This window comes from Crotalus tigris, unplaced genomic scaffold (genome assembly GCF_016545835.1).
Source record: "Crotalus tigris isolate CLP2741 ecotype Arizona unplaced genomic scaffold, ASM1654583v1 scf7180000020245.1906669, whole genome shotgun sequence".
Taxonomy (NCBI): domain Eukaryota; kingdom Metazoa; phylum Chordata; class Lepidosauria; order Squamata; family Viperidae; genus Crotalus; species Crotalus tigris.
In genome coordinates, this window is record NW_024097926.1 from 774,093 (window position 1) to 801,278 (window position 27,186).

Sequence of the window (27,186 nt, forward strand, 5' to 3'; positions counted from 1 at the left end):
TTATTCCATCCTCCACTCAGATTGGCAAACGCGAGGGACTAGCTCCTTATCTGCAGTTGAGAATCTCTGAAAAACATACCGATTGAGGACAGCAGAATTCCTGCTGCTCAAGCAAAGCAGTTGGTAACTTGGCCGTATCTGATTTTACAACCTGTTCCTGCCACGGTTGTTAAGGGAATCACGGCACTTCAGAGAAAAGTGCAGTCATTAAGTGAATCATGCAAGGTAGTTCAGCCAATCCAGCTTCCCCCATCTGACTTTGCTTGTCAGACGTAGGGTGGGAAAGTCGTCAATGGGGATCATGTGATCCCAGGATGCTGCGGCCATTGTAAATACGTGCCGGTTTTGATCGTGCGACGATGGTTGTTAGTGCAAGGATCAGTCGTGTCTCACACTTTTTTTTCAAGGTTATCATAACTTCAGTCGTTAAACAAAACGTGTGTAAGATGAGGATTACCTGTATGTAGGGTTGGGAAACATGATTTTTGCACCCCAGATCCTATAACGGGGTTCGTACAAGATGGTACTTAAGATATCATGCATTTTGGGGCTTTGGGGGGGTTTCTCCTGGCCCCTTGTTTGAAATAAGTGGGTCTATCAAACCATTCATTCTTTGGGCCTTGAATTTACATGAACCTTGTGTGTGTGTGTCTGTTTTTTCTAGAAAGCCACAAAAAGAAACTTCGGTTTGCTATAAAGGTATTCCTCAATTCGGCCCAAAATTTCTGTGGCTAAGCAAGGCAGTTATTGCCTGAATTTTGCCCCATTTTATGACATTTTTTGCCACAGTTGTTAAGTTATCCCGCTTCCCCATGGACTTTGCAATTAACCAGTGGAACCACCTGCCCCCAGAAGCGGTGAATGCTCCAACACCGGAAGTTTTTAAAGAAGAGACTGGACAGCCATTTGTCCGAAATGGTGTAGTGGCTTCCCCTCCCATTCACAGGGACCCCGAAGGGGCGGACCAGAGCTCCAGCAGCAGGACGGTTCCCATCTGAAAGGCGTGATTTCCTAGTGGCCTCCCTTCCCACCGACAGGAACCCCTAAAGGCGGACGAGAGCCTCCAGGGGCAGGAGCATTCCCATCTGAAAGGCATGATATCCTAGTGGCCTCCCTTCCCACCTGCAGGAACCCCTGAAGGCGGGCGAGAGCCTCCAGGGGCAGGAACACTCCCGTCTCTCCACGGCGGGATTTCCTAGTGGCCTCCCCTCCTCGACTCCCAAGAGTTCTGTTAAGCCCCCCCATCTCTCTAAAGGGCCGCCGGGGCCAGCACCGGCAGGTGAGGGGGGCGGGGCCAGAGGCTCACCTGCCAGCTCAGCTCACCTGGATGGAGCCGGCGACGGGGCTGCTGCGGCGGCCGGCCCGCTTCGGGCTGCTGCTGGCCGCCTACGGGCTCTTCCTGCTGCTGGGCGCCGCCGTCTTCGCCGCCCTGGAGGCGCCCGCCGAGCGCGCCTTGCTGGCCGCCCTGCGCGCCGCCCGCGCCTCGCTGCTGGCCGAGCACCTGCCCTGCCTGGCCGAGCAGCAGCTGGCCGGGCTGCTCCGGGGCGTCCTGGCCGCCCGCGGCTACGGCGCCTTCGCCCTGGGCAACGGCTCGGCCGACCCCGCCTGGGAGTTCACCTCGGCGCTCTTCTTCGCCGCCAGCGCCCTCACCACCACCGGTGAGCGCCTCCCCACGACGCGCCCGACCCGCGTCTGCCCTGCGGGTCAAGCTGGGGGCAAAGGGTGGGGCAAGGGAGGGAAGGCAGCACGTGGGGATGTTTGATGACGCCTAGGTTGCGTCTGCGCAGGACAGGTATCCCGGAGAATAATCGACTTAGAAGGGGCCTTAGAGGTCCTCTAGTCCAACCCCAGCCCACGCAGGAGACCCTCTACTATTCTGGACAAATGACCGTCCAGTCTCTTTTTTTAAAAAGCCTTCACTGTTGGAGCACCCACAACTTCTGGTGGCAAGGTGTTCCACTGGTTAATTGTTCTCCCTGTTAGGAAGTTTTTCCTTAGTTCCAGGTTGCTTCTCTCCTTGATGAGTTTCCATCCCTTGTTTCTTGTCCTGCCTTCTGGCGCTTTGGAGAAGAGGTGGAACCCCCCCCCTACTTTGTGGCAGCCCCTCAAATAGTGGAATACTGCTATCATGTCTCCCCCCCCCCCCGAGTCCTGCTTTTCTCTAGATTAGCCAAACCCAGTTATTGCAACCATAGAATAACAGGATTATTGTAAATGTAGAATAGGTAACAGGGTCGGAAGGGATCTTGGAGGTCATCTAGTCCAGCCCTCTGGACTAGGCGCTAGTCCCCATGATATAAGCAATTCCAATCAGTGTCACCTGATTTGAACGACAAGCTTCTTATGAAGATAAACTTGGTTGGTTGTTGGAAAAAAAATAGTTTAAAAATCTAATTCTTCCCCCTTTCCCCCCCAAGTATATATTTCTGACCCATTCTGCAGATTTTCAGTGTTATGGACCCCAAATTCTAGAAGAAGGCAGAAGAACCTTTATAAAGTGGAATATTTTCAAAGCAGCCCCCCACTTTTTTTGTCTCTGTTGTCTTGCAAAACGACAAGGTAATTCTGGCTGGGACTGCCTTAACAATATAACTCTTATAAAATGTATAAGCATTAAAAAAATTTTAAACGCCAATACGAAATTACTGTTGCGTATATCTTGGCAACGCACATGCCAGCTGTCTCCTGCTTCACACGTGTTGCAACTCAGTGAGTCAGAATATTTCACCCTAATTTTCAGGAAAATGCAATTACAGGTGGTGCCCGAGTTAGAACCATTAATTTAGCAAGAGTTTGATGTTATTATAGCTGCACTAAAAAAAAGGGACTTACAACTAGTCCTCACAATTATGATGGTGTCAGCATCTTCATGGTTTGGGTTTGGCTAGTCTAGAGAAAAGAAGGACTGGGGGGGGGGACACGACAGCAGTATTCCAGTATTTGAGAGGTTGTCACAAAGAGGAGGGGGTCAACTTATTTACCACTGTAGGTAGGACAAGAAACAACGGATGGAAATTAACAAAGTGGAGAAGCAATCTGGAATTAAGGAGAAACTTCCTAACAGCGAAGACAATTAACCAGTGGAACAGCTTGCCACCAGAAATCCTGGGTGCTCCATCACTAGAGGCTTTTAAGAGACTGGACAGTCACTTGTCTGAAATGGCATATAGGGTCTCCTGTCTGAGCAGGGGGCTGGACTAGAAGACCTCCAGGGTCCCTTCCAGCTCTACTCTGATGGAAGTCATTTCAAAGGAGCAAATTGTACTTAGTGATTCCGACCCTGGAAAGTCACAATGGATTTGTTGATGCAGTTTGATGTTCTTTTGGCGTGGCTAAACGCCAGACATTTACTTCACTGCTCCCAAAAATAATAGAGGGATGTAACGCCTGGTGGGTCTCCGTGACCTTCAGCGGAATCTGCCCTGGTGTTCAACAGAAGATAAAAAAGGCTTTGCGATTCGCCTGGCTGGGTTGAAACACAGGCTGTCAAGTTACAAATAGGGCAACTTGTATATTATATTGGCGCCGATTGCAGGTCGTCCTCGGCTCTTACAACTGAGCCCAAAATTGATGTTGCTAAGTGAGAGATTCGTTAAATGAGTTTAGCCCCCCTTTTACGACTTTCCTTGCCACCTTTGTTAAGGGAACCCATGCAGTCGGCAAGTTTGTCACACCGTTTTTAAGTGAAACTGGCTGCCCCATTGACTTGGCTTGTCAGAATGTCGCCAAAGGGGATCACGTGACCCCGGGACAGTGCAATGGTCATAAATATGAACCCGTTGCCAAGCATCCAAATGTCAATCACATGACCCACGGGAATACTGCAGTGGTCTTAAGTGTGAAAAATGGTCATCAGTCCCTTTTTTTCAGTGACAGAATTCCCCAGCCAGCATAGCATTATTTACGGCAGTGTTTCTCAACCTTGTCCATTTTAAGGCATGTGGACTTCAACTCCCAGAATTCCACAGCCAGCAATGCTGGCTGTGGAATTCTGGGAGTTGAAGTCCACATGCCTTAAAATGGACAAGGTTGAGAACCACTGATTTACGGCATTAAGACGTGTGGCCTTCAACTCCCAGAATTGCGGGCTGAGCAATTCCTAGTTTGAAGTCCCCAAGTCTTACAAGTTGCCAGCTTTGTGGAGACCCCTGAATTAGACCCACCTAATTTCCTCAAACGTTCATTGCACAGTTTATATACAGTGTTAGTACCGCTTTATAATACCCTAGGGCAGTGTTTCCCAAACTTGACAATTTTAAGGCATGTGGACTTCAACTCCCAGAATTCCACAGCCAGCAATGCGTTGTGTGTGTGGAATTCTGGGAGTTGAAGTGCTCATGCCTTAAAATTGTCAAGTTTGGGAAACACTGCCCTAGTGCACAGGTCGGCAACCTGCGGCTCCAGAGCCACATGCGGCTCTTTGAGCCTTCCCCTGTGGCTCCCAGCCTCCTCTGCCATTTGCAGAGAGAGACAGAGACAGGCACTTGTGCTTCCCTGCTCCTCTCTCTCTCTCTGCGTGTGTGTGTTTGTGTGTGTGTGTGTAAAAAAAAGAGAGTGGACTCACTGTGTCCTCCTGAGGAGCTGAAAAGCTTTTTGGGCGGAGCTCCTTCCTTTGCTGCGTCTCAGCAGGAAACAGGAAGCAGGAAGGGCAGGAGAGAGCTAGCTAGCCCAGCTCTGCTGGCTCAGGAATTCTGGGAGTTGAAGTCCATGAGTCATAAAAGAGCCCAGGTTGCCTACCCCTGAGCTAGCCCAATAAGAATGTGTGTCAGCTGGTTGGAGAACAGCTTGAAGCCAGCTTGCCAGGTGAGCAGAAGATCGGAGAGAGGAAGAGAGAGGGGAAGAGAGAGAAAGAGAGGGAGAGAGAGAGAGAGAAAAAGAAAGAAAAAAAGAGAAAGAGGGAGAGGGAGAGAGAGGGGTTCAAACTATTCTCCAAAGCACCAGAGGGAAGGACGAGAAACAATGGTTGGAAACTGACCAAAGAAAGAAGCAACCTGGAATTAAGGAGAAATTTCCTGACAGGAAGGACAGTTAACCAGTGGAACAGCTTGCCACTACAAATTGTGGGTGCTCCATCACTGGAGTTTTTAAGAAGAGGCTAGACAGTCACTTGTCTGAGATGGTATAGGTTCTCCTGCTTGAGCAGGGGGCTGGACTAGAAGACCTCCAAGGTCCCTTCCCGCTTCTATTCTATTCTATTCTACTCTATTCTATTCTATTTCATTCCATTCCATATTTCCTAATTCTATTCTATTCTATTCTATTCTTTCTATTTTCTGTTTTCTACTCTATTCTATTTTCTATTCTATTGTTTTCTATATTCTGTTCTATTCCATATTTCCTAATTCTATTCTATTCTTTTATTTTCTGTTTTCTACTCTATTCTATTTTCTATATTCTATTCTATTGTTTTCTATATTCTGTCCTATTCTGTTCTATTGTTCTATTCTGTTCTGTTCTATTCTATTTTATTCCTAGCCTCCAGACCTCTAATCATCTGTTGCCGTTCTCTTGATCGTAGGTTATGGAAACATGGTTCCTCTCTCGGACTGGGGCAAAATTATCAGCATCCTTTACTGCTTCGTGGGCATCCCAGTGACCATATTGTTCATCAGATGTTTACTCCGCTGCCTGTTGCCTGTCCTAACCTACCGGCCGGTGCGATACATTCACAGCCGCTGGGGCTTCCCATGGGCACATGTGGCCTTAGGCCACTCAATGGTCCTGGGGCTGGTCACCCTGACCCTCTTCATCCTGATCCCAGCCATCTGCTTCTGCATCTTAAAGGACAACTGGACCTTTCTGGAATCCATCTATTTCTGCTTCATCTCACTCAGCACCATTGGTTTGGGGGACTTTGTACCCCGCGTCATGTCTCCCCCATCGCTTCACGGGTTTTACGAGCTGAGCATCACGTGTAAGTCGTCAGGAATTGGATGTGCCTTGAATATCTTTTTTTCCATCAGTCCTGTTGGATTATTTGGCTCGGAGGACCAAGGTCCAGGAAGCAGAATTACAGTAAGAGGGGAATGGAGACATTTGCGCCTGGCCAAGGACACCCCAAAATCTAGATCAGGGGTCTTCAAACTTGGCAACTTTAAGACTTGTGGTCTTCAACTCCCAGAATTCTGGGAGCTGAAGTCCACAAGTCTTAAAGTTGCCAAGTTTGAACGCTGGCTGAGGAATTCTGGGAGTTGAAGTCCACAAGCCTTAAAGTTGTTAAGTTTGGACACTCCTGCCTTTAAACCATTCCAGACAAACAGTTGTTCAGTCTCTCTTTGAAAACCCCCAGTGATGGAGCAGCCACAACTTCTGGTGGCAAGCTGTTCCACTGATTTACCTTCTTTTGCCCTTTTACAGGTTACCTACTTACCGGTTTGCTAGCCATGCTTGTGACCCTCGAAACAGTTTACCAGCTGCAAGAAGTCCGTGCTCTTATCCGTTTCTTTGCTCCGTCCCGCAGCTCCACACCGGAGGAGGAGGATCGTGTGGGAATCGTGAGCAGGGATCAACTTGCATTGACCTCCGATCTCGGACGCTGCACCCCAAGGAATTTAACTGAAAGAGGTGACCCTTAAGAGTGTCCCTCTCACCGCATATTAACTGCACCCCCATATCTCTCCAATACAGGCGGTCCTCGTCTTACGACCATAATTGAGCCCAAGTTTTCTGTTGCTAAGTGAAACATTTGTTAAGGGAGTTTTACCCCATTTTACGACCTTCTTGTCAAACTTGTGAATTGAATCCTTTCAGTTATTAAGTTAGTGACACGGCTGTTCAGAACAATCTGGCTTCCTCCATTGACTTTGCTTGTCAGAAGGCCACAAAAGGGGATCGCGTGACCCCTGGGGACACTGCGACCGTCGTAAATACGAATCGGTTGCCAAACGTCTGAATTTTGATCATGTGTCCACGGTCGTAAGTGTGAATGACAGTCGTTCGTCACTTTGGTTAAGTTGCCTTGTAACTTCAAACGGTCACCAAATGAACCAAATGGACTGTATTTTTTTTCAGTGCCGTCCTAACTTTGAATGGTCGCTAAACAAATGGTTGTAAGTTGAGGACTACCTGTACAATTAGGGCTGTACCCCTCCTGGGAATGAAACCCACCCCTTCCTCTGCTCCTTTGCATCACTCGCCAGCTGGGTCCCGTTTTGAAAACATTTATTCTAAAGTCCAGTACAAATTTAGTGCGAATACTCAGAAGCCCAAGTTTCGTGAAGAGGCGAGCATAAAGCTCTGGCCGTCGTCCAGTTTGGCACTAGAAGCATTCAAGGCACTCGGCGGCTTTGGTACCATCAAGCGTGGATTGTTTAAAAAAAAAAAATCAAAAATTCCCAAGTAAAAGGCACCGCTCGGCAAAAGCTTCGTCCTCAAAACGGGAGGAACGACCCGTTTTTTTGAACCCAGAACTGCCTGGCACGCACGCAGGAAGGCAGGCAGGCACACAAGCACACGGGGACACACGCAACCCAATAAATAATTCCTAAAAACAGATCGTTGCAAATCTCTCCCCCCCCCCGGATAAAGAGAGAGAGAAATTCCCCTGGGATGGTTTTTGGGGGAGAGAGTTTTTTTAAAAAAAAAGAAACGAAACCCCGAAGTGCATCTTAACTTATGCCCCCCTCAAAAGTGGGGGGAAAGTCCACAGAGTTTTTCTCCTGGGCATGAACAGACGCGCGTAGCAAGCCGAAGGCACGGTTGGGAGGCAAAAAAGTTGGTGGCGGTCTGGGGGGAGACGGCTGGGCGTCCTACACTGCAGGGGTGTTGGTGGAGACGAAGGCAGGAGGCCTTCTCAGCTGACGCGGCACTTTTCCCGCCGGCTCATTTTATGACGCCTCTGCTGTAAACCCCGTTCCAGCCTGGCGTCTTCTTCCAAAGCTCTGAAGAGATTTCGGGGTGCGACAGGGAGGGAGACAGAAGGAAAGGTTGGGGGGACAGAAGCCAGGGGAGCTTGGTTAGGTCTCTCCGTTATTTTTATTTCTTTATTTGGTTTTTATGTTGATTTATTTCAGTATGTATACCCAACCTTTATTGTTCTTATAAATAACTCAAGGAGGTGACGTTGTCTAATATTCCTTTCTCCTCCTATTTTCCACTCAACAACAACCCTGTGAGGTGGGCTGGAGAGTGATTGGCCCAAAGTCACCCAGCTGGCTTTCATGCCTCAGGCGGGACTAGAACTCACCGTCTCCTGGTGATTGGCCCAAAGTCACCCAGCTGGCTTTCATGGATAAGGTGGGACTAGAACTCACCGTCTCCTGGGGATTGGCCCAAAGTCACCCAGCTGGCTTTCATGGATAAGGCGGGACTAGAACTCATTGTCTCCTGGGGATTGGCCCAAGGTCACCAGCTGATTTTCATGGTTAAGGCGGGACTAGAACTCACCGTCTCCTGGTGATTGGCCCAAAGTCACCCAGCTGGCTTTCATGGCTAAGGCGGGACTAGAACTCACCGTCTCCTGGTGATTGGCCCAAAGTCACCCAGCTGGCTTTCATGGCTAAGGCGGGACTAGAACTCACCGTCTCCTGGTTTCTAGCCTGGTACCTTAAGGCTCAGACCAAACTGGCTCTTTTTAATCCTGACGTTATTATTTTACAAGTAATTATCAACATTATAATATTTATAATTTATAATCAATTATAATTACTTTATAATTATTATAGCTATAAAGATGTTCCCAGCAAGCTTTAGAGAAGAAAATTAGCAGGCTCATTCTCAGGGTATTAACGATGGTGTATTAACGATGGTGTTGTTTTTTTTTTTAAAAAAAATTCAAAATCCCATCGGGGCAGTCGTGAATAAACTAAGCTCTTGGTTTAATAATAGTTTTCTCCCAGTCGGAAAATATTGGCTGTATCCTTCTGTCTTGTGCTTTGCTCTCCCTTTTGGCAGATCCTACTGTATGTTTGCAAACAATCAACCTGCTTTTTGCAAGTTACTGCTGGTTAATTAGTTTTAGTTTAATTTCCTGCTTGCTTTTAGGACCTCATTATTCTGATTTATTTTACCCCGATTTTCAAACTGTTTTCCTATTGAAAATAAAGGACATGCAACCTGATAGGAATCTTAAACCGTTTTTTTGTCTTTCCTCCATTGGGAAAAAAGAATGAAAACTTTTCACACACACACACAAAAAACCCTCATGGGAAAGAACTACCAGGTATATACAGAGGCATTATTAGTGCCTTCACCGCTATACTGCAGCTAAGGAGCTGCAACAGGAAGGAACAACCTTTTGATGGGATGAGAGGTGTCTGGCAAAGACGGGTGAGCACGGCCCAAACTTGTATTTCATTCTATTTTAATTCCAAGGTAATTAAAATTAGATTAAATGCCAATTCCCCAGGCCTTTCAAAATTACTCCGCTTTAAAAAGCAACTACAGATTGGAAGAAGACTTTTGGGAGGCCAATGACAGAGTGTTGAGGGGTTAAAAAGGAATACCCCCCCCCCAAACATACACACCTTGGTTGTACCCTTGTGGCTAGAATATTTGGGCTGTGAGAAGAAAAAGAAAAGAAAAGAAAGAAAAAAAGAAAGAAAAAAGAAAAGAGAAAGAAAGAAAGAAAAAAGAAAAGAGAAAGAGAAAGAAAAGAAAGTAAAAGAAAGAAAAAAGACAAAGGGAAGAGGGAGAAGAAAAAGAATAGGAAAGAAAGGAGAGATTAAAAAATAAAAGGAAGGAAACGATAAGAAAGAAAAAAAGAAAAAAGACAAAGGGAGGAGGGAGAAAAAAGAAGGAATAGGAAAGAAAGGAGAGATGAAAAGAAAGAAAGGAAGAAAAGAAGCGATAGGAAAGGTGAGGAAGGAAGGAAGAAAAAGAAAAGAGAAAGAGAAAGAAAGAAAAAAGACAAAGGGAAGAGGGAGGAGAAAGAAGGAATAGGAAAGAAAGGAGAGATGAAAAAGAAAAGGTAGGAAGAGATAAGGAAAGGAGAGAAAGAAAGAAAGAAAGAAAGAAAGAAAGAAAGAAAGAAAGAGAAACAAAAGGAGAAGGGAAGGATAGAGAAAGGTGAGAGAAAAAAAGAAGAAAAAAAGAAACGTACGAAGAAAGACAAAGGAAAACGACGCCTACTTACATACGCTCTTTGATATCCAGATCTCTGACTAATTCATCCCGCTGATTCACCAGTGAGACCAGTTCTTCCAGAAGGAGCTGCTCCCGTTGCCGCTGGGCTTCTGTTTTGAGCCAGTCTGCAGAGCGGGGGAAAAAAAAACCGAGGCTTTCCTTAAACAGATTTGCCAGCTGCCTTTCCCGACTTGAGTCGGGGGAAAAAAGCAAATTCACCAACAGCCGAGCGACTTCTTCAAGGGTGAAAAACACAGCCGGGGAAGGCAGGGCCGACCTCCCCATTAAAATGGTTGCATCAAAAAGGGGGATTATTATTATTATTTAAAAAAACAAAGGGGGACTGAGAAAAACAGAATCAAACTGTGGACCTCCTTGTTAACGAACTGCCCGTTCCAATCTAAGACGTCCTATTGTGACTAACTTAACCACTACAACGATGCACGGCCGCGCCGAGGAAGGTCGTAAAATGGGGCAAAACGCAACTGTCTCGCTTAGCTGTGGAAAGTTTGAGCTCAGCTGTGGCTGTTTAAGTGGCTGTATACAGATTTTAAGCAATTTCAGGGCCACCACCGAAAAGGCCCCGTCGTAGATCGCTATCTTTGTGAGTCGATAAATGGAGAATGGGGTCAGCAGCTGGCGGACGGGACCTGGGTTTTTATCCCCACCCTCCACCTTCCTGATCTGAACTACTACAATACCCCTTTAAGGTAGGCCTTCTGGAGAGCCAAATTCGAACCTCTTTGTGCTTTTTTTTGTTCCAGGGAGCTACAATGAACCCTAAGTGCCCATTTTCCTCTCAAGGGGGCTCTCCAACTTGCCCTCTCACCTTCGTTGGCCATCATGGCGCGAAGTTCGCGACTCAGGAGCTCAAACCGCCGTTCTAGATCCTGTTCTTCTATCCTGGAAAAAGATAAGCAACATTCGGTCCCAAGAGCAAGAAATCGGGGTGTGTCGATGGATGTGGGGGATGCTTTGAAGACTGAGAAAAACAAAATGACAGCTCAACATTTAAGTTGGAAAAAGGGACGCACAACCGATCCTCGCACTTATGACCACTGCATCACTCGTGTGGTCACTCGATTGCAATTTGGGTGCTTGGCCACTGACCAGCACTGATAAACGGTTTGCAGTGTCTCGCAGCCGGGTGTAACCGCAATTTGCCAAGCCAATGGGGGAAGCTGGATTCACTCAACAGTCCTGTGATTCACTTAACGATTGTGTGATTCGTTTAACGACTGCATAGTTCACTTAGTGACCATAGTAAAAATGGTCGTAAATTGGGTCCGGTCATGCAATGGCTCATTTTGAGAATAGAACAGAATAGAAATAACAGAACAGAAATAATTAGAGTAGAGTGGAGTGGAGTGGAGTGGAGTGGAGTGGAGTGGAATGGAATGGAATGGAATAGAATAGAATAAGAAAATGGAGGAGTGGAGTGGAGTGGAGTAGAGTAGAGTAGAAACAAGAATAGAGTAGAGTAGAATAGAATATAGAATAAGAGAATGGAATGGAATGGAATGGAATGGAATGGAATAGAATAGAATAGAATAGAATAGAATAGAATAGAATAGAATAGAATAGAATAGAATAGAATAGAATAAGAGAATGGAGTGGAGTGGAGTGGAGTGGAGTAGAGTAGAGTAGAATAAATTAGAATAGAATAGAATAGAATAGAATAGAATAGAATAGAATAGAAGGGACCTTGGAGGTCTTCTAGTCCAACCTCCTGCTCAGGCAGAAAACCCTCCACCATTTCAGACAAAAGGTTTGTTCCTTCTGCTACTCACAACAGCTGTAGCTGATCCTGTCGTCGGATCAGGGCGTTCTTCTTATTCACCAATGTGAACCATTCCTGGATCAGTTCCTCCTCCTTCAACTTATCTGCACCTAAAAGGGAACACAAGGAAGGACTTTTCACGTTGGTGGATGTGTGCATGGAGTTAGGGATATTCTGTATGTAAAATGGGTAGAGGGGCCTTCCCGGGTGGGCAATTAATTATCCCACAAGAGAAACTGGAACTGTTATGGACAGCTGAACCAACAGGGCTGTGAAGTTGGGTAGGCAGAAGGGGTCAGGTTGTTCTCCAGAGCACCAGAGGGAAGGACAGGAAAATGATTGAAAACTGACCAAAGAGAGAAGCAAGCTGGTATTAAGGAGAAACTTCCTGACAGTGACGACAATCAAGCAATGGAACAGCTTGCCACCAGAAATCATGGGCGCTCCATCGCTGGACGTTTTTAAAAAGAGACTGGACATTCACCTGTCTGAGACGGTATAGGTCCTCCTGCTTGAGCAGGGGGCTGGACTAGAAGACCTCCAAGGTCCCTTCCAGCTTCTATTCTATTCTTTATTCTAACACATATGCACGCACATACGTCAATTGGAGAAAAAAAAACCAGCAGTTGCCTTCAAGATAAAAACAATGCAATTATTACATTTGGTTTCTAATTTCTGGTTGACCTCGTGCGGCTGGACAGGGATAGCCAAAGGGTTGGATGTTGTCCAGGATTCATAGTGTGGACTGCTAAAATCTCCCAAACATTTTCCTGGCAATTGAGAATACAGTATTTTAAAAAAAGTGTTCGCCCAAAGGCTGATCTCTGTGCAGTCCCACAATCAGACAGTAGATGGCAGCAGAATCACAGAAGGACCCCACAAAAATATTGGTAATGTGATTTTTCTTTTTCCTCCGTTATAAAATGGATCAGCTCCACTGGAGGCTTTTAAGAAGAGACTGTACAGCCACCTGTCTGAAATGGTACAGGGTTTCCTGCTTGAGCAGGGGGCTGGACTAGAAGACCTCCAAGATCCCTTCCAGTTCTATTCTGATCAGATAGATAGATAGATAGATAGATAGATAGATAGATAGATAGATAGATAGATAGATAGATAGATAGATAGATAGTAATCAAGGTGCGGTGGGTATTCCAACACTGGAAGTTTTTAAGAAGAGACCGGACAACTATTTGTCTGAAATGGGACAGGGTCTCCTGCTTGAGCAGGGGGCTGGACTAGAAGACCTCCAAGGTCCCTTCCAGCTCTATTCGGATTGAAGTAAAATGGCTTTTTTTTTTTTGCAATTTGACTGATTGGGACCTTGCTGGTATACGACGGTGGGTTTTGCTCCAGATGTTTTGGGATGGCACCCCAGGATTAACCAGGGGGAGGACGGGAAAAATTAGCCTGCCGTTGTTTTTGCCGGACGGGAATCCCCCCTTACCTGTTCGCATCAGATCCCGCAGCTCCTTCTCCACCACCGCTGCCCGCCCGTCAATCTGCTTCTGTTCGTTCTCCAAAGCCCGCAATTCAGCAACCACGTACTGGCTGGTGTCTTGAAATTTCTACAGTGAAACAGCAGAATCCTCGGCTTACAACCATTTCATTTAGCGGGAAAAAAAGTGCGTCATCCTCAGGTTCGTGGGATCAAAATTCAGGTCCTTGGCAAAGGGTTCATATTTATCACCGTCGTTGTCTACCATTTGCATAGCCTCATTCAACAGACAGTCCTGGTGGACCTCTCAGCTCTGCACAGAAAGAAAAAAAAAGCTCCTTCTGTCTGAATTTGAACCCGTGATCACAACAAAGAGAGTCCTGTTCATCATCTTTCCCCTTCAGCCCAGAGACCACAAGGAGAGGAAGGAAATTCAACCGTTGCTCAATTTCCACATGACTGGACAGAAGTCATGAGACACCCTTTGCCAGGAGCTCGTGTTCTGAGACCTCATGAGGGCTAGAAACTTTCCGGATTTGAAATTTGAATTTCTCAAGGGGCTTTGAATACCTGTACAAAAATCCTGGCTTGGAGGGAAATTTTCATTTGGATGTTTGAGTGTGTGGTGTAAACCTAAAAGAGAGATTTGAATTTGTGTGACTGCAGCCTGGGCATCACAAGGGTTGGACTAAATGATCTTTAAGTATACAGGTAGTCCTCAACTTATGATCGCATTTGGGACCAAAATTTTTGTTGCTAAGTGAGGTGATTGTTAAGTGAGTTAAGCTCCATTTTACAAATTTATTTTTTGCAAAGGTACTTACTGAGGTCATTAAGCGAATCACGTGGTCGTTAATGAACCTCCATTTAAATGTTAAATTTTAATTAAATTTGTTTTAATGCTAGGTTTCTAAACTTTAAATTCAGTTTAATTTTACATTTTTAAACCGAAAGCAAGTTGAGCGCAATGTTACATTTTTTAAATTTAAATTAAATTCGTTTCCATTTTCAGTCTTTAAATTTTAACGGAATGTGCTGTGGTGCCTGGCTTCCAGATTAATGGCAAAAAAATGCAACTTTGCACAAGAGAAAGCAAAAGAAAGGAGCTGAGAAATGAGGCCGGCGTTTGCTTTGTGTTATCATTCCTGTTTTACGAAAGGCTGGGCTGCCAACTTCCTTCCTGGCCAAACTTCCTGGAGTTAATTTTGTAGCTGGATTTTTTTTTTATTTTTTTTTTGCAGCTCAACCTTGTGGCTCCATCTTTAAATCTTGCAGAAACTATTTTTTTTATTTGTTGATTTATTTCCCGCCTTTATTATTTTTATGAACAACTCAAGGTGTCAAATATATCCAACATATTTTCCTCCTCTTATTTTCCCAATAATAACCCTGTGAGGTGGGCTGGGCTGAGACAGAGAGAGGGACTGCCCAAAGTCACCCAGCTGGCTTTCATGCCTAAGGCAGGACTAGAACTCACTGTCTCCTAGTGATTGGCCCAAAGTTACCTAACTGGCTCTTGTGGTTTAAGGCAGGACTAGAACTCACATCTCCCATTTTCTATCCTCGTGCTTTCACCACGAGGCCAAACTCTTACTCTCTGCAAAAGAATTATCTACTCTAAGGCCGCATTCTGCCTCTTACTGGAATTTCTTCTTCGTGGTGGCTGTTTCTCAATTCGGAGTCCAGAGTCTGATCCGGGGAAGGAACGACGGGAGAGGCTGCAAGGACGGGGAAAAAAAAAAAGAATTGGCATTTTTTTTACAGTATATCCTGCTATTGCTGAGTCTCTTGTGAATCTGATGACCCAGACCTACTTTCTGGAGGCTATTGGCCTTAACACTATTTATTTCCAACCCCTTGTAGACACACACACACACACACACACACACACAAACAACTCACCTGGTGCTTTCGTTTGTCGGCCCTTTATCCCCTCGTTGCAAATGTCATCCTGGATAAAGAAGAGCAGAAGGCAGTGAGTCTCCGCCCAGAGCAGTCATTCCCAGCACACTATAGGCGGTCCTCGACTTACAACCGTTTGTTTAGTGACCGTTCAAAGTTACAACGGCACCGAAAAAAGTGATTTATGACCGTTATTCACACTTACGACCGTTGCAGCAGCCCTCACAGTCACGTGATCACAAGCAGGATGCTTGACAACTGACTCATATGTAGGACAGTCGCAGCGTCCTGGGGGGGTGTCACGTGATCCCCTTTTGTGACCTTCTGACAAGCAAAGCCAATGGGGAAGCTGGATTCACTTAATGGCTGTCTGACTAATTTAAGAACTGCGGTGATTCACTTAATAACCGTGGAAAGAAAATTTGTATACTGTTAATGGGGCAAAACTCACTTAACAAAATGAAAATTTGGAGCTCAATGGTGGTCGTATGTTGAGGACTACCTGTGCTAACTTCACCACTGCAGTGATCCACTTAACGACTGCGGCAAGGAAGTTCATAAAATAGGGCAAAACTCATTTAACAACTGCCTCGCTTAGCGACAATAATATTGGGCTCAGTTGTGGTTGTAAGTAGAGGACTGTTCCAAAAAATCAACAATGCATTAACCCAAAGAATTCAACCCAATTTCCCCCCCCCCAAACTCCCCCCGCCAGGCACTGCTCACCACAGCCGGTCGCTGGCCGGGCTCCTCCGCCTGCCCGCCCCCCTCCGTCTCCTCCACCGAGAGGGACTCGCTCTTTAACCGGGAGCGTCGCTTCTTCACCAGGTCTGCGTCGCGCATGTGAGCAAAGGCAGACTTGACTGAGTGGGCCCGGGGAGGCACCACGGGGCCTGCACTGCCCACCGAGGGGATGCGCTGCAGGGACCGCTCCACGCTGCCGCGGGAGGCGAGCCGTTTGAGCCGAGGAGGTGCAACCACCTCCTTCGTCGCTTCCGCCTCGCCTTTCCCAGAATCCCCTGGGTCCTGGCGAGGGGTAGCTGAAGAACCATCGGCCAGTCCTTTCCCATCGTGCCTTGGGGTTTCGCCCCCAGAATCCTCCCGTTCCAAAGCTGGAGGGGCACCGTTGATCAAGCTGTTGGGCTTGGAGATTTCCGCTACAAGACGCTCTGCGTTTGAGGTGATCTCCTCCGCCATGTTCTCGTTGGCGTTTTCGGGTTTATAATCCACCAGACCAGAAAATATTGATTTATTTCCTTCGGCGGCAACCCCATTTTTGACTTCCGGCCCTGTGGAGATGACACTGCCGGTAACTCCGGAGCCCTTCTGCTCCGTCCCCGGCTGTGCCTGGCTCTCCTTGCGGGAGACCGTCTCCGCCATGGCTTCGTTCCCAGAATCCTTTGCCTCGCTCGCCTCTTCAGGCCTCCCAGAGTCCTCCGGGACAGCAGAGTCCCCTTCTGCTTCCTGCTTCTCCTCCAGTCGTGTTGTTGTTTTCCCAGAATCCTCCTTGGCTTCCAGCCTCCCTGGCTTCTCTGCATTGCTTTGCAGATGTTGGGAGTAAAACACAGCTGGGTCGATGGATCCGGAGGAATCCGTGTCGAATTTGCCCACTTTATAAGTGGTCTCGCTACTGTGGCTGGCAAATTGCACCACGTTGAGTTCCTGGCCAGTGAAAAACGCCCGGATCTGGCAAAGGTAGGTCATGACGATCAGCCGATCGGGCACCGTCAAGAAAACCATGTCGGCCGGGTCCATCAGCCGAGAGATGCCCAGCGTGGCAAAGCCATCGAAGGCCTGATAAGGGAGGGAGAAAAAAAGAAACTCAGAACCGTTCTAACTAACATTTTGATGATAGGATTACTTTTCCTGATTTACTGATGTTTATTTGTTACTTTTGATTGTTAGGATTTATTCTTTAATTTTATTTCTTTTTGTGTGTGTGATTTTATTAGTAATGTTTACTTAATACAGTGGTTCTCAACCTTTTTAATGCCGCGACCCCCGACCGGTCGTAAGTCGAGGACTACTCAACCGGTCGTAAGTCGAGGACTACTCAACTGGTGCAGCACCGTTTGCAGAATGGGGCTTTTGGCGGGCTCAGCAGGGCAGAGACAGCCTGGACCATTCCTATTGGCTTTTGAAAGCCAATAGAATTAGACTTTATTCAATAGAGTCTATTCCATTGGCTTTCAAAAGCCAACAGAATAAAAGGGAGGAGCACAGCTAAGGAAAAGGGGGGAAAAATGGCGGACTGCGTTGTTTGGCGACCTCCGTGAAATGGTCGTTCCACCCCAAATGGGGTCCCGACCCACAGGTGGAGAACCACTGACTTAATAGATCAACATATTTGTTTACTAATTATTTTTAATATGTTACAGTTTAAACATTGTTAAAAATGGTTGAATATGATACTTACTCGTTATTATGAACCGGACAGTTGCTTGTTTGTTGAAATATGTGATTGTACCTATCCTTATTTTACCCTAATCCCCTTTTTCCTTCCCCTCCCCTTTCCTTTTTACCCTTCCCTTTACCATACCTGCATTCTTCCTATTTTTTCTTACCTATATAAATTTAATAAAATTTTGTTAAAAAAAAAAAAAAAAGAAACTCAGAACCGGCGGCCTCTTTCCTAGCAGGAAAACACAGGCAGTCCTCGACTTATGAGCATAAAATTTTCTGCTGCTAAGTGAGACATTGGTGACATGAGTTTTGCCCCACTTCACGACTCACCAGCTTATTGTTCTCTTTGATATCGAGGGGATCCAGAGCTTTAAAATTTCTAAAGACAAACGACAAAAAAAAAATAAAAAAAATGAATATTGTTGTAAATCTGGGGTACCCTTATCAATATCCACAAATAATTCATTTCTATTGAGTAGAGGCGACTGGAAGAGCCAAATAAGTCCTTGACTTACAAGAGTTTGCTTAGTGACCGTTCAAAGTTATAAACGGCAGGGAAAAAAGTGACTTATGACCATTTTCACACTTACGACCGTTGCAGCATCCCCAGGGTCATGTGATCAAAATTCAGACACTTGGCAGTGTGACTCGTATTTATGACGGTCGCGGTGTCCCAAGGTCACGTGATCCCTTTTTGCGACCTTCTGACAAGCAAAGTCAACGGGGGAAGCCAGATTCACTTAACGACCGGGTTACTTAACAACTGTGGTCAGAAAGGTCGTAAAATGGGGCAAAACCCACTTAGTGAACGCCTCCCTTATCCACAGAAATTGTGGCTCCGTTGTGGTCATAACTTCAGGATGTCCTGTAGTCCTCAAAGTACGACCGTAATGGAGCCTGCTCATCATGGTCCTAAAATGAATCGCCCAATTTTGGGAACTTTTTTGCAACAGTCGTAAAAGCAAGCGCCACGGTCATTAAGCAAATTCACTGAACCACCGTGTCCCTAACTTAACAACTGCCGCGATTCACTTAACAACTGCGGCAAGAAAGGTCGTCAAATGGGGCGAAGCTCGCCGAACAAACGTCTCCCTTTGCAAGAAAAATCTGGCACTCCGTCATGGTCGTTGTGGACTTCAACTCCCAGAATTGCTCAGCCAGACATTCTGGCTGAGGAATTCTGGGAGTTGAAGTCCTCAAGTCATCAAAGGGCCAAGTTTGAAGACCCCTTCTTGTAGACTTCAACTCCCAGAATTCCTCAGCCAGACATTCTGGCTGAGGAATTCTGGGAGTTGAAGTCCTCAAGTCATCAAAGGGCCAAGTTTAAAGACCCCTGCTTGTGGACTTCAACTCCCAGAATTCCTCAGCCAGACATTCTGGCTGAGGAATTCTGGGAGTTGAAGTCCACAAGTCATAAAAGGGCCAAGTTTGAAGACCCCTGCTCTATCTGATAGAATGTGTTACTAGCCACAACTCACATCTTGTCCGGGTGGAAGTGGTGCAGGATGGCACAAAGAGCCAGACCGTTGCGCCAAGAGGTGGTGAAGTTGGTCACGCGGACCCCCCGATAGCCAGCCGTCACCTCCTGGCACCACTGAAGCAGGCCCTGGCTGGAGCTCACCAGGGTGGGGCTGCTGACTGACTCGGCCTTTAAAGGGAGAGAAGCCAAAAAAAAAAAAAAAAGAAAGAAAAAGAAAAGGATTGTGAACTCAGCAAGCAAATATTCCCAATCCTGCTGACTCTTTAACCTGGTGGCATTTCCTGGATGAAGCGCAAGCACTCCTCGACTTATGACCGTTTGTTTAGTGACCGTTGAAGTTATGACGGCACCGAAAAAAGTGACTTATGACCATTGAACACGACCGTTGCAGCATCTAGAATAGAATAGAAGAGAATATAGAATAGAATAGAATACAATAGAATACAATAGAATACAATAGAATACAATACAATAATAGAATAGAATAGAATAGGAATAGAATAGAATAGAATAGAATACAATACAATACAATAAAATAATAGAATAGAATAGAATAGGAATAGAATAGAATAAAGAAAGAATAGAATAGAACAGAAGAGAACAGAACAGAATAAAGAAAGAATAGAATAGAATAGGAATAGAATAAAGAAAGAATAGAATAGAACAGAACAGAGCAGAACAGAACAGAATAGAATAGGAGAATAGGAAATAATAAGAATAGGATAGGATAGGATAGGAATAGGAATAGGGAATAGGATAGAATAAAGAAATAATAAAATAGAATAGGAATAGAATAAAGAAAGAATAGAATAGAATAGAATAGACCACGGGCAGAGTGCGACAGTCATAACTTTTAGGACAGGTCATCAGTGAATTGTTCAGCTTCAAACCACTGTTAAACAAATGGTCGTAAATTGAGGACTACTTGCGAAGCTGCCTATAACAAGTCTAGGCCCAAAGTTTCCGTGGTTTGAAGTTGCTGGGTGCCACTAGGAACCCATCGGAGAGAGACACTTTTGGGGTCTCTGCCCTTCTCAGACCGCCCGCCCGCTGTCCTCCCTTGTGCCAGGGGAAGCACCCCCCAACATTGCCGCTGTGCCAGGCAGAAGCACCCACCCACCCCACCCAGATTAATTGAGGGCTTGCGGGGCTCAAGAGAACGCGACGGAAAGGGGCTGACCATGGCTGGCTATACCTGGTCTTTCCCTTCGGGCCCCAAGTGGGGGGCCGGGCCACAGGACACGGGACTCAGCACCGGGGCTTCCAGGCCGGGCCCGGCACTCCTACGGGGACCTGGGGCAGACGGGGCAGGCTCCTGAGAGGCAGGCAGGCCGGAAGCATGGGGGGCAACCAGGGGGGCCATTTCTGTCTCTGTGGCTCTCTGGGACAAACCCTCTTCTTCCGAGGGCCTCTCTAGGCTTTCTTCTTCGTGGTCTGGAACACCTTGGCCATTCTGGGAAGCCTGTGGGGGACCGCCATCCCAAGGTGACCCTAAGCCCCAAGCCGCTGGACTGTCCGGCTGTGTTTGGCCCAAAGCTTCCGGGCTCCCATTCCGACGGATGTTGGGTTCCTCCAGAAGGACGTCTTCTTCTGAATGTTTCTTCCAGACATCCTTTTGGCCTTGTTCCTCTCCTTCCTCGGTCACCACAAGCTCCGTTTCAGCTGTCCGTTCCACGGCCTCTCTGGAGACGCCGCTTCCTTCTGCGTCCCTCTCGTCTCCGGCTCCCTCGTCCTCGCTTCCCAAATTCTGGGGTGCTGGTTCTTCTGAAGGGCTTTGGGGAGCCTCCTCTGCAACTGCCAGGTCCCTCTGAGTTTCCCTACCTCCCTCCAGGCCGGGCACAGCAGCAGGAGGGCAACGGGGTGCCTCCAACAGGGACTCCCCGGCCACGTCTTCCCTACCCATCGTCAACGGGGAAGCGAGAACCTCTGAGCTGGGCCTGCTTTCTTCGTCCTCCATCACCAGTAGTCTTTCCCGTGAGGAGGACGTGGGAGAAATCTTGCCAGCTCTTGGGGGGCTCCCGTCGGCCTCCCCCACGATCCGGTGTGCCCCTCCTCCCGGAAGGGTTTCTGCGGCAGGCGTGAAGTGGTCCTCTCCTCTCCGATTCTCCTGCCTGTCAACCTTCTCCTCCTCTTCCTTCTCAGCTGATAACTCCAAAGCCCCTGCCTCACTGCCCCCCAACCTCTCTTCGGCCAGGAACGGCTCTTCCTTCTCCACGACCATCTCAGCCTCGTCCGCCCGTTCAGAGGAAACGCCGTCGCTTGGGACTTCAGGAGCGGCGTGCGACACGGTTCCTCCTTCCGCGGTGCCATCCGGGTCTTCGCCAGCCCTCGCTTCCCGAAATCCCCATGGTGCCGGCGAGGGACCCCCGAGAGGAGAGAGCGCCAGGTAGGCGGCATCCGAAGACAATCCTCGGGAATCTGACTCGTTACTGATAACGACCGGATGGTTGTTGGTGAGGGCTGCCACCTCCATAAAATACATCACCACGGAATTTCCAGACGGGGACGGAGAAGGTGCCTTTTCGTCGAGACTCTCGTATCCTGGTTTTTCCAGGGGTGGGGTAGCCAGGATAGCGGATGTGGGAAGAGGAACCGGGTTTTCTTCCAAAACGGCCGGGGTCTCCACGACAGGCGCTGGGGGGTCCGAGGACCCCGTCTCCTTCCCCAGCTTGCGTTTCCGCACGGGGGCCTCCTTGGAGGCAAACGGGGGCGAAAGGAGTCTTTTAACAGATTCCTTTGGCGTGCTTTTTCTCCTGGGGGGTGGAGAAACAGAGCAGTCTTCCCTGGGTTTCCAGATATCTGTTGGCCTGGAGGATGGGGGAAAAAAAAAAGAGATATTCTGAATTTGGGGTTCCAAAAGAGCAGGCTGGCTCCTGTAAGTGAACAAAATATTAAAGAGCTTAATATTCAAGAAGCTGAAGAAGCTTCTTGGATGAGAAGCGAAACGACTTCAAAGAAAAACAAGGACGTCTAATTGCCTAGTGCAAAAGCATATTTGGGATTAACAAACTTAATTTTCACCAGATTGGAAGGACAGAAGAGTCACTCTCAGCCCCCAGAATGTTTAATTAAAATGGGGGCTTTTAATTCCAAATTCTATCTGTCCTAGAGGCGATTCAAACAGAAATTCTTTAATCAGACTATAGCCAAGTAGTCCTCAATTTACAACTGGTGACTTAGTGATTGTTGGAAGTTACAACAGATCTCCCTAGAGCAGGGGTAGGCAACCTTGGCTCTTTTATGACCAGTGGACTTCAACTCCCAGAATTCCTGAGCCAGCACGGCTCAGCTTGGAAATCTCTCCCTTTCCCCTCAGCGTGGCTGGCTCAGGAATTCTGGGAGTTGAAGTCCAGGGGATAGCCCCAAATCATGCAACAATATCTGTTGCATTTATATATTGCATAACACGACCGGCTCCTTTTTGGTTTAATGTTTGTTTCGTTGCTCTATACCACATAGTTTGAGTTGGGCAGTTTTAAAAGTCCAATTAGCAGATGGATGGATGGATAGATGGACAGATAGATGATATGATATGATGGTGCAGTGATGAAGCCATAGGGTATGAAGCAGGAGGTATAAAGCAGGAGATCCTGAGTTCTAATCCCACCTTGGGCACAAAGCCAGCTGGATGGCCTTGGGCCAGCCACTTCCTTTCAGCCCTAGGAAAGAGGCAATGGCAATCCACTTCCAAAAATCCTTCCCAAGAAGATTGCAGGGATTGGTCCAGGCAGTCTCCAAGAATTGGATATGATTGAATGGAAGTGAAATGGACGGTATAAGACTCCTGCCTTGAGCATGATTCTAATGCAGTGTTTCTCAACCTTGACAATTTTAAGGCATGTGGACTTCAACTCCCAGAATTCCACAGCCAGCATTGCTGGCTGTGGAATTCTGGGAGTTGAAGTCCACATGCCTTAAAATTGTCAAGGTTGAGAAACACTGTTCTAATGGCTATTAACCAGGACAGCTATATGCAACTCTTCCACAATCAGAGGTAAATATAAGCACAAGAGGGTCAGTCCGTTTATACTTGGGTCGTGGATAAATTCTGGGCTACGGTTTTTGGGGTGAAATTAGGCAAAATGTGGTGCCAAGGAATGAAACCTCGAAGTGCTTAAAACCTCTGGGACAGAGTACTCTGCTCAACAAAGAAATCTCCCTAAAAAGTATTTTATTGGAAAAGAAGAAGAAAGAGAAAAATAGAAGGTGAAGAAAGAAGGGGAGGGGAAGGGAAGGAGAGAGGAGAGGAGGGATAACAGAATAACAATATAACGGAGTTAGAAGGGAGCTTAGAGATCTTCTAGTCCAGCCCCCGGATCAAGCAAAAGACCCTATTCCATTTCAGACAAGTGACTGTCCAGTGTCTTCTTAAAAGCCTCCAGTGAAGGAGCATCCACAATTTCTGGTGGCAAACTGTTCCACTGGTTGATTGTTCTCACTATTAGGAAATTTCTCCATCGTTCTAGGTTGCTTCTCTCCCTAATTAGTATCCATCCATTGCTTCTTGTGCTGCCTGAGGTGCTTTGGAGAATAGGCTGACCCCTCTCTTCTTTGTGGCAGCCCCTCAAATATTGGAAAACTGCAAGCAGGTCACCCCTAGTCCTTCTTTTCCTTAGAGTAGATATATCAAGGAAAGAATGACAGATGGAAGGAATGACAGGTGGAAGAAAAGAGACAGAGATAGATGATAGATAGATAGATAGATAGATAGATAGATAGATAGATAGATAGATAGATAGATAGATAGATAGATAGATAGAGATAGATAGATGGATGATGGATGAATGATAGATGGATGGATGGATGGATGGATAGGAAGGAAGGAAGGAAGGAAGGAAGGAAGGAAGGAAGGAAGGAAGGAAGGAAAAAAGAATGGAAAGAAGGATGAGGCAGGGAAGGACTCTCCAGTTTAAGACCTTAAAGCAGAAAAATATCAAAAGAAGAATTTACTGCCTTCCCATGGTGTTCTTTTCAAGGTTTAACTCAGGGCAGGCAAGCATGGCAGTGACTCCAGGGTGGCATCCTTGCTCCACTTCCCCCATCCTTCTCAACTGCAAAACACCCCCCCTTCCTCCCCCCCCCCAGTGTTCTCACTTCCCATTCCTTCTGACTGCCAACTTCTCCTTTCCACTCTCGGTGGAGCACACTCAACTTTTCCAAGGCAGGGATGGGGTGGGGCGAGAAGCGGGTGGGGGGAAATTACATCCAGCAGACCTCCTCCATCTCACCCCCTCCCCACCAGCTAAAGAAAGCAGAAGCCGAAGTCTCCAGCCGCTGCCTGGCTTTGTGATGCCACTTTAAGCCACCCCAAATAAAAAAGGCATCCTTGACTCCCAAGATGGAGTCTGTCTGTCTGTCTATCTATCTATCATCCATCCATTATCTATCTATCTATCTATCTATCTATCTATCTATCTATCTATCTATCTATCTATCTATCTATCTATCTAGTGCTTTTTTTCTAAAAAAAAAAAAAAAAGGTGCCAGAACTCACACACATCATACAACCCGCCTTGCCTACCCTACAAGGTTCCATCCAAAAATGGTGCCGGAACTCCGTTCTGGACATTCTATGAGAAAAAAAGCCCTGTATCTATCATTTATCTATTCTATCTCTCCTATCCATCCATCCATCCATCCATCCATCCATCCATCCATCCATCCATCTATCTATCTATCTATCTATCTATCTATCTATCTATCTATCTATCTATCATCTATTTATCTCTCTCTTCTATCATCTATCTATCATCTATTTATCTCTTTCATCTATCTATCTATCTATCTATCTATCTATCTATCTATCTCTATCTATCTATCTATCATCTATCATCTATCTAATCTATTTCTATCTATCTCTGTCTATCTATCTGTCTATCTCTCATCTGTCATCAATCTATCTATATCTCTATCATCTCTCTTCTCTTCTCTTCTCTCTCCTATCTATCTATCCACTTTCTTTTAAGCCACCCCAAATAAAAAAGGCATCCTTGACTCCCAAAGATGGACCTCCTGCCTCCATCAATGGGATCAACAGAGACAGGAGGTCCAAGGTTTGGGGCTGCCCTCCCCCAACCAGAGCCACAGGATAACCCCTGGCATGCCGGTGATTCAGCCATCCCTCTGCCTCTCATCTCTGCAGCAAAATTCCAACTTCAGCACCCCAAAACCCGCTCTCGGAAGAAGGGGTCCTCACCTGGGGTCGACGGCACTCGGACACGCTGGCTCCGTGCTTTCGTGCTCCTCTTCAGGCCCCGCCTGCGCTGATGATGCTTGGGAAGTGTCCAGCATGCAGATCTTGGTCCCTGGCCCTTCTGGGATGCCACTCGGTGATCCCCCTGGACGGGCACCGTTCACCCCGCCGAGCCCCGCACTCCCAGTTTTACACTCCTCACCACTTACGTCAAAGGCGACCACGTCGGGAGCCACAGAAGCAGCCTTTGGCCCGGGAAGTGGGGAACCTCCGGAGATGTTTCCGTGGCTCGCCAGGGCTGGCTCGGAGACCGCGGCCACAGCTGCGAGGAGAAGGGAGAAAGGTCAGAAGTGGCAGCGCTGAGAATACGTACGGGTAGTCCTCGACATACGACCACAATGGAGCCCAGAGTTTATGTTGTTAAGTGAGGCATTTGTTAAGTAAGTTCTGGCCCATTTTACAAGCTTTCTCGCCACAGTTGTTAACTTAGTAACACAGTTGTTAAGTGAATCCGGCTTCCCCATTGACTTTCCCATTCCCCCCCCCCCCAAATCCAAGCAGCAAAGAAGCAAATAAAAAGGCAACAATGGCACTTTTTAATACCCATTTTAATCCGTTCACCACCTCCCCACTTCCTTTAATTTACCTTCCTTGGGACATGCCTTGGAAGGCGACGGAGAACGGCCGGAGGGGTCTTCCTCCTCCTCAGCCAAGGGGTTCAGATCCCGGGATGTGTCTATATTAGGAGGAGGAGAGGCTGCCGTTAGGAAGGAAAGAGGAAGGGAAGGAAGAATTGGAGGAAAAAGGAAGGCTCAGGGCAAGACCCAGAAGAGACGGAGCCGTCACAAAGGAGAAATTCAAATTCTATCTATCTATACCTCTATTTCTCTACCTATCTATTATCTACCTATCTACCTATCTACCTATCTATCTATCTATCTATCTATCTATCTATCTATCTATCTATACCTCTATTTCTCTACCTATTATCTACCTATCTATCTATCTATCTATCTATCTATCTATCTATCTATCTATCTATCTATACCTCTATTTCTCTACCTATCTATTATCTACCTATCTATCTATCTATCATCTATCTATCTATCATCTATCTATCATCTATCTGTCATCTATTAATCTCTCTATAGCTCTATCATCTATCTCTCATCTATTTTTCTATCATCTATCTATCTCTATCCTATTTCTATCTCTCTCTTAATATCTATCGTCATCAATCTATCTATATCTATCATCAATCTATCACATCTATCATCTATTTTTCTATCATCTATCTATCTATCTATCTATATCTATCTATCTATCATCTATCTATCATCTATCTATCTCATCTATATCTATCTATCTATCCATCCATCCATATCTGTCTATCTATCTCTATCTATTCTCTCTTTCTCTATCATCTGTCATCAATCTATCTATATCTCTATCTAATCTATTTATCATTCATCTACTTTTCTATCATCTATCTATCTATCCCTCCTTCCGTCCGTCCATCCATCCATCCATCCATCTATCCATCTATCTATCTATCATCTCTCTCTCCATCAAAAACCAAGGATTTGCTGCTGAAAAGTCTGCTTCAAAGGCCCTGTGGTCCCATCCAACATGCCACCTCTCAAGTTTCTAATCTATTACTTGTCCAAAGCTTATACAGGTAGTCCTCGACTTACAACCATTCATCCGGTGACCGTTCAAAGTGAAAACAGCACTGAAAAAAGTGACCTATGACCGTTTTTCACACTTACGACTCTTGCAGCCTCCCCAACGGCCACCTGATCAAAATTTCAGAAGCTTGGCAACCGGCTCCTATTTATGACAGTCGCAGCGTCCCCCTAGGGTCACGTGATCCCCTTTTGCGACCTTCTGACAAGCAAAGTCACTGGGGGACGCCAGATTCATTTAACGAC

The 27,186-nt window shown here is 46.6% G+C and overlaps 2 protein-coding genes across 6 annotated transcripts in view; one reads left to right on the forward strand and one right to left on the reverse strand.

The window, feature by feature from the left end:
- The first annotated feature begins 1,324 nt into the window (after positions 1 to 1,324).
- On the forward strand, positions 1,325 to 7,571 carry KCNK7 (potassium two pore domain channel subfamily K member 7). Its single transcript, XM_039366305.1, has 3 exons — positions 1,325 to 1,658; positions 5,519 to 5,914; positions 6,358 to 7,571. Exons 1-3 carry the CDS (start codon positions 1,328 to 1,330, stop codon positions 6,573 to 6,575), a joined length of 945 nt encoding a protein of 314 aa, XP_039222239.1. The 5' UTR covers positions 1,325 to 1,327; the 3' UTR covers positions 6,576 to 7,571.
- The window catches only part of EHBP1L1 (EH domain binding protein 1 like 1), a 35,460-nt gene continuing 15,418 nt past the window's right edge, over positions 7,145 to 27,186 (reverse strand). For 2 of the 5 annotated variants that reach the window (XM_039366297.1, XM_039366298.1), the window contains 13 exons: positions 25,902 to 25,991; positions 25,259 to 25,577; positions 20,258 to 21,869; positions 19,061 to 19,230; positions 17,913 to 17,961; positions 15,906 to 16,973; positions 15,180 to 15,228; positions 14,919 to 14,995; positions 13,287 to 13,407; positions 11,853 to 11,952; positions 10,892 to 10,965; positions 10,073 to 10,187; positions 7,145 to 7,880 (listed from right to left, as the gene is read on the reverse strand). In XM_039366297.1, coding sequence (XP_039222231.1) covers positions 7,793 to 7,880; positions 10,073 to 10,187; positions 10,892 to 10,965; positions 11,853 to 11,952; positions 13,287 to 13,407; positions 14,919 to 14,995; positions 15,180 to 15,228; positions 15,906 to 16,973; positions 17,913 to 17,961; positions 19,061 to 19,230; positions 20,258 to 21,869; positions 25,259 to 25,577; positions 25,902 to 25,991 — 3,932 coding nt within the window. In that variant the 3' untranslated portion in view covers positions 7,145 to 7,792. The remainder of the gene's footprint in view (positions 7,881 to 10,072; positions 10,188 to 10,891; positions 10,966 to 11,852; positions 11,953 to 13,286; positions 13,408 to 14,918; positions 14,996 to 15,179; positions 15,229 to 15,905; positions 16,974 to 17,912; positions 17,962 to 19,060; positions 19,231 to 20,257; positions 21,870 to 25,258; positions 25,578 to 25,901; positions 25,992 to 27,186) is intronic. The other 3 variants (XM_039366300.1, XM_039366301.1, XM_039366302.1) reach the window with 3 other exon arrangements.

Coding starts and splice junctions, on each gene's coding strand:
- KCNK7 (XM_039366305.1), top strand. CDS start 1,328: ATGGAGCCGGCGACGGGGCTGCTGCGGCGGCCGGCCCGCTTCGGGCTG. Junction 1,659..5,518: donor CAGCGCCCTCACCACCACCG/GTGAGCGCCTCC, acceptor TCTTGATCGTAG/GTTATGGAAACATGGTTCCT. Junction 5,915..6,357: donor TTACGAGCTGAGCATCACGT/GTAAGTCGTCAG, acceptor GCCCTTTTACAG/GTTACCTACTTACCGGTTTG.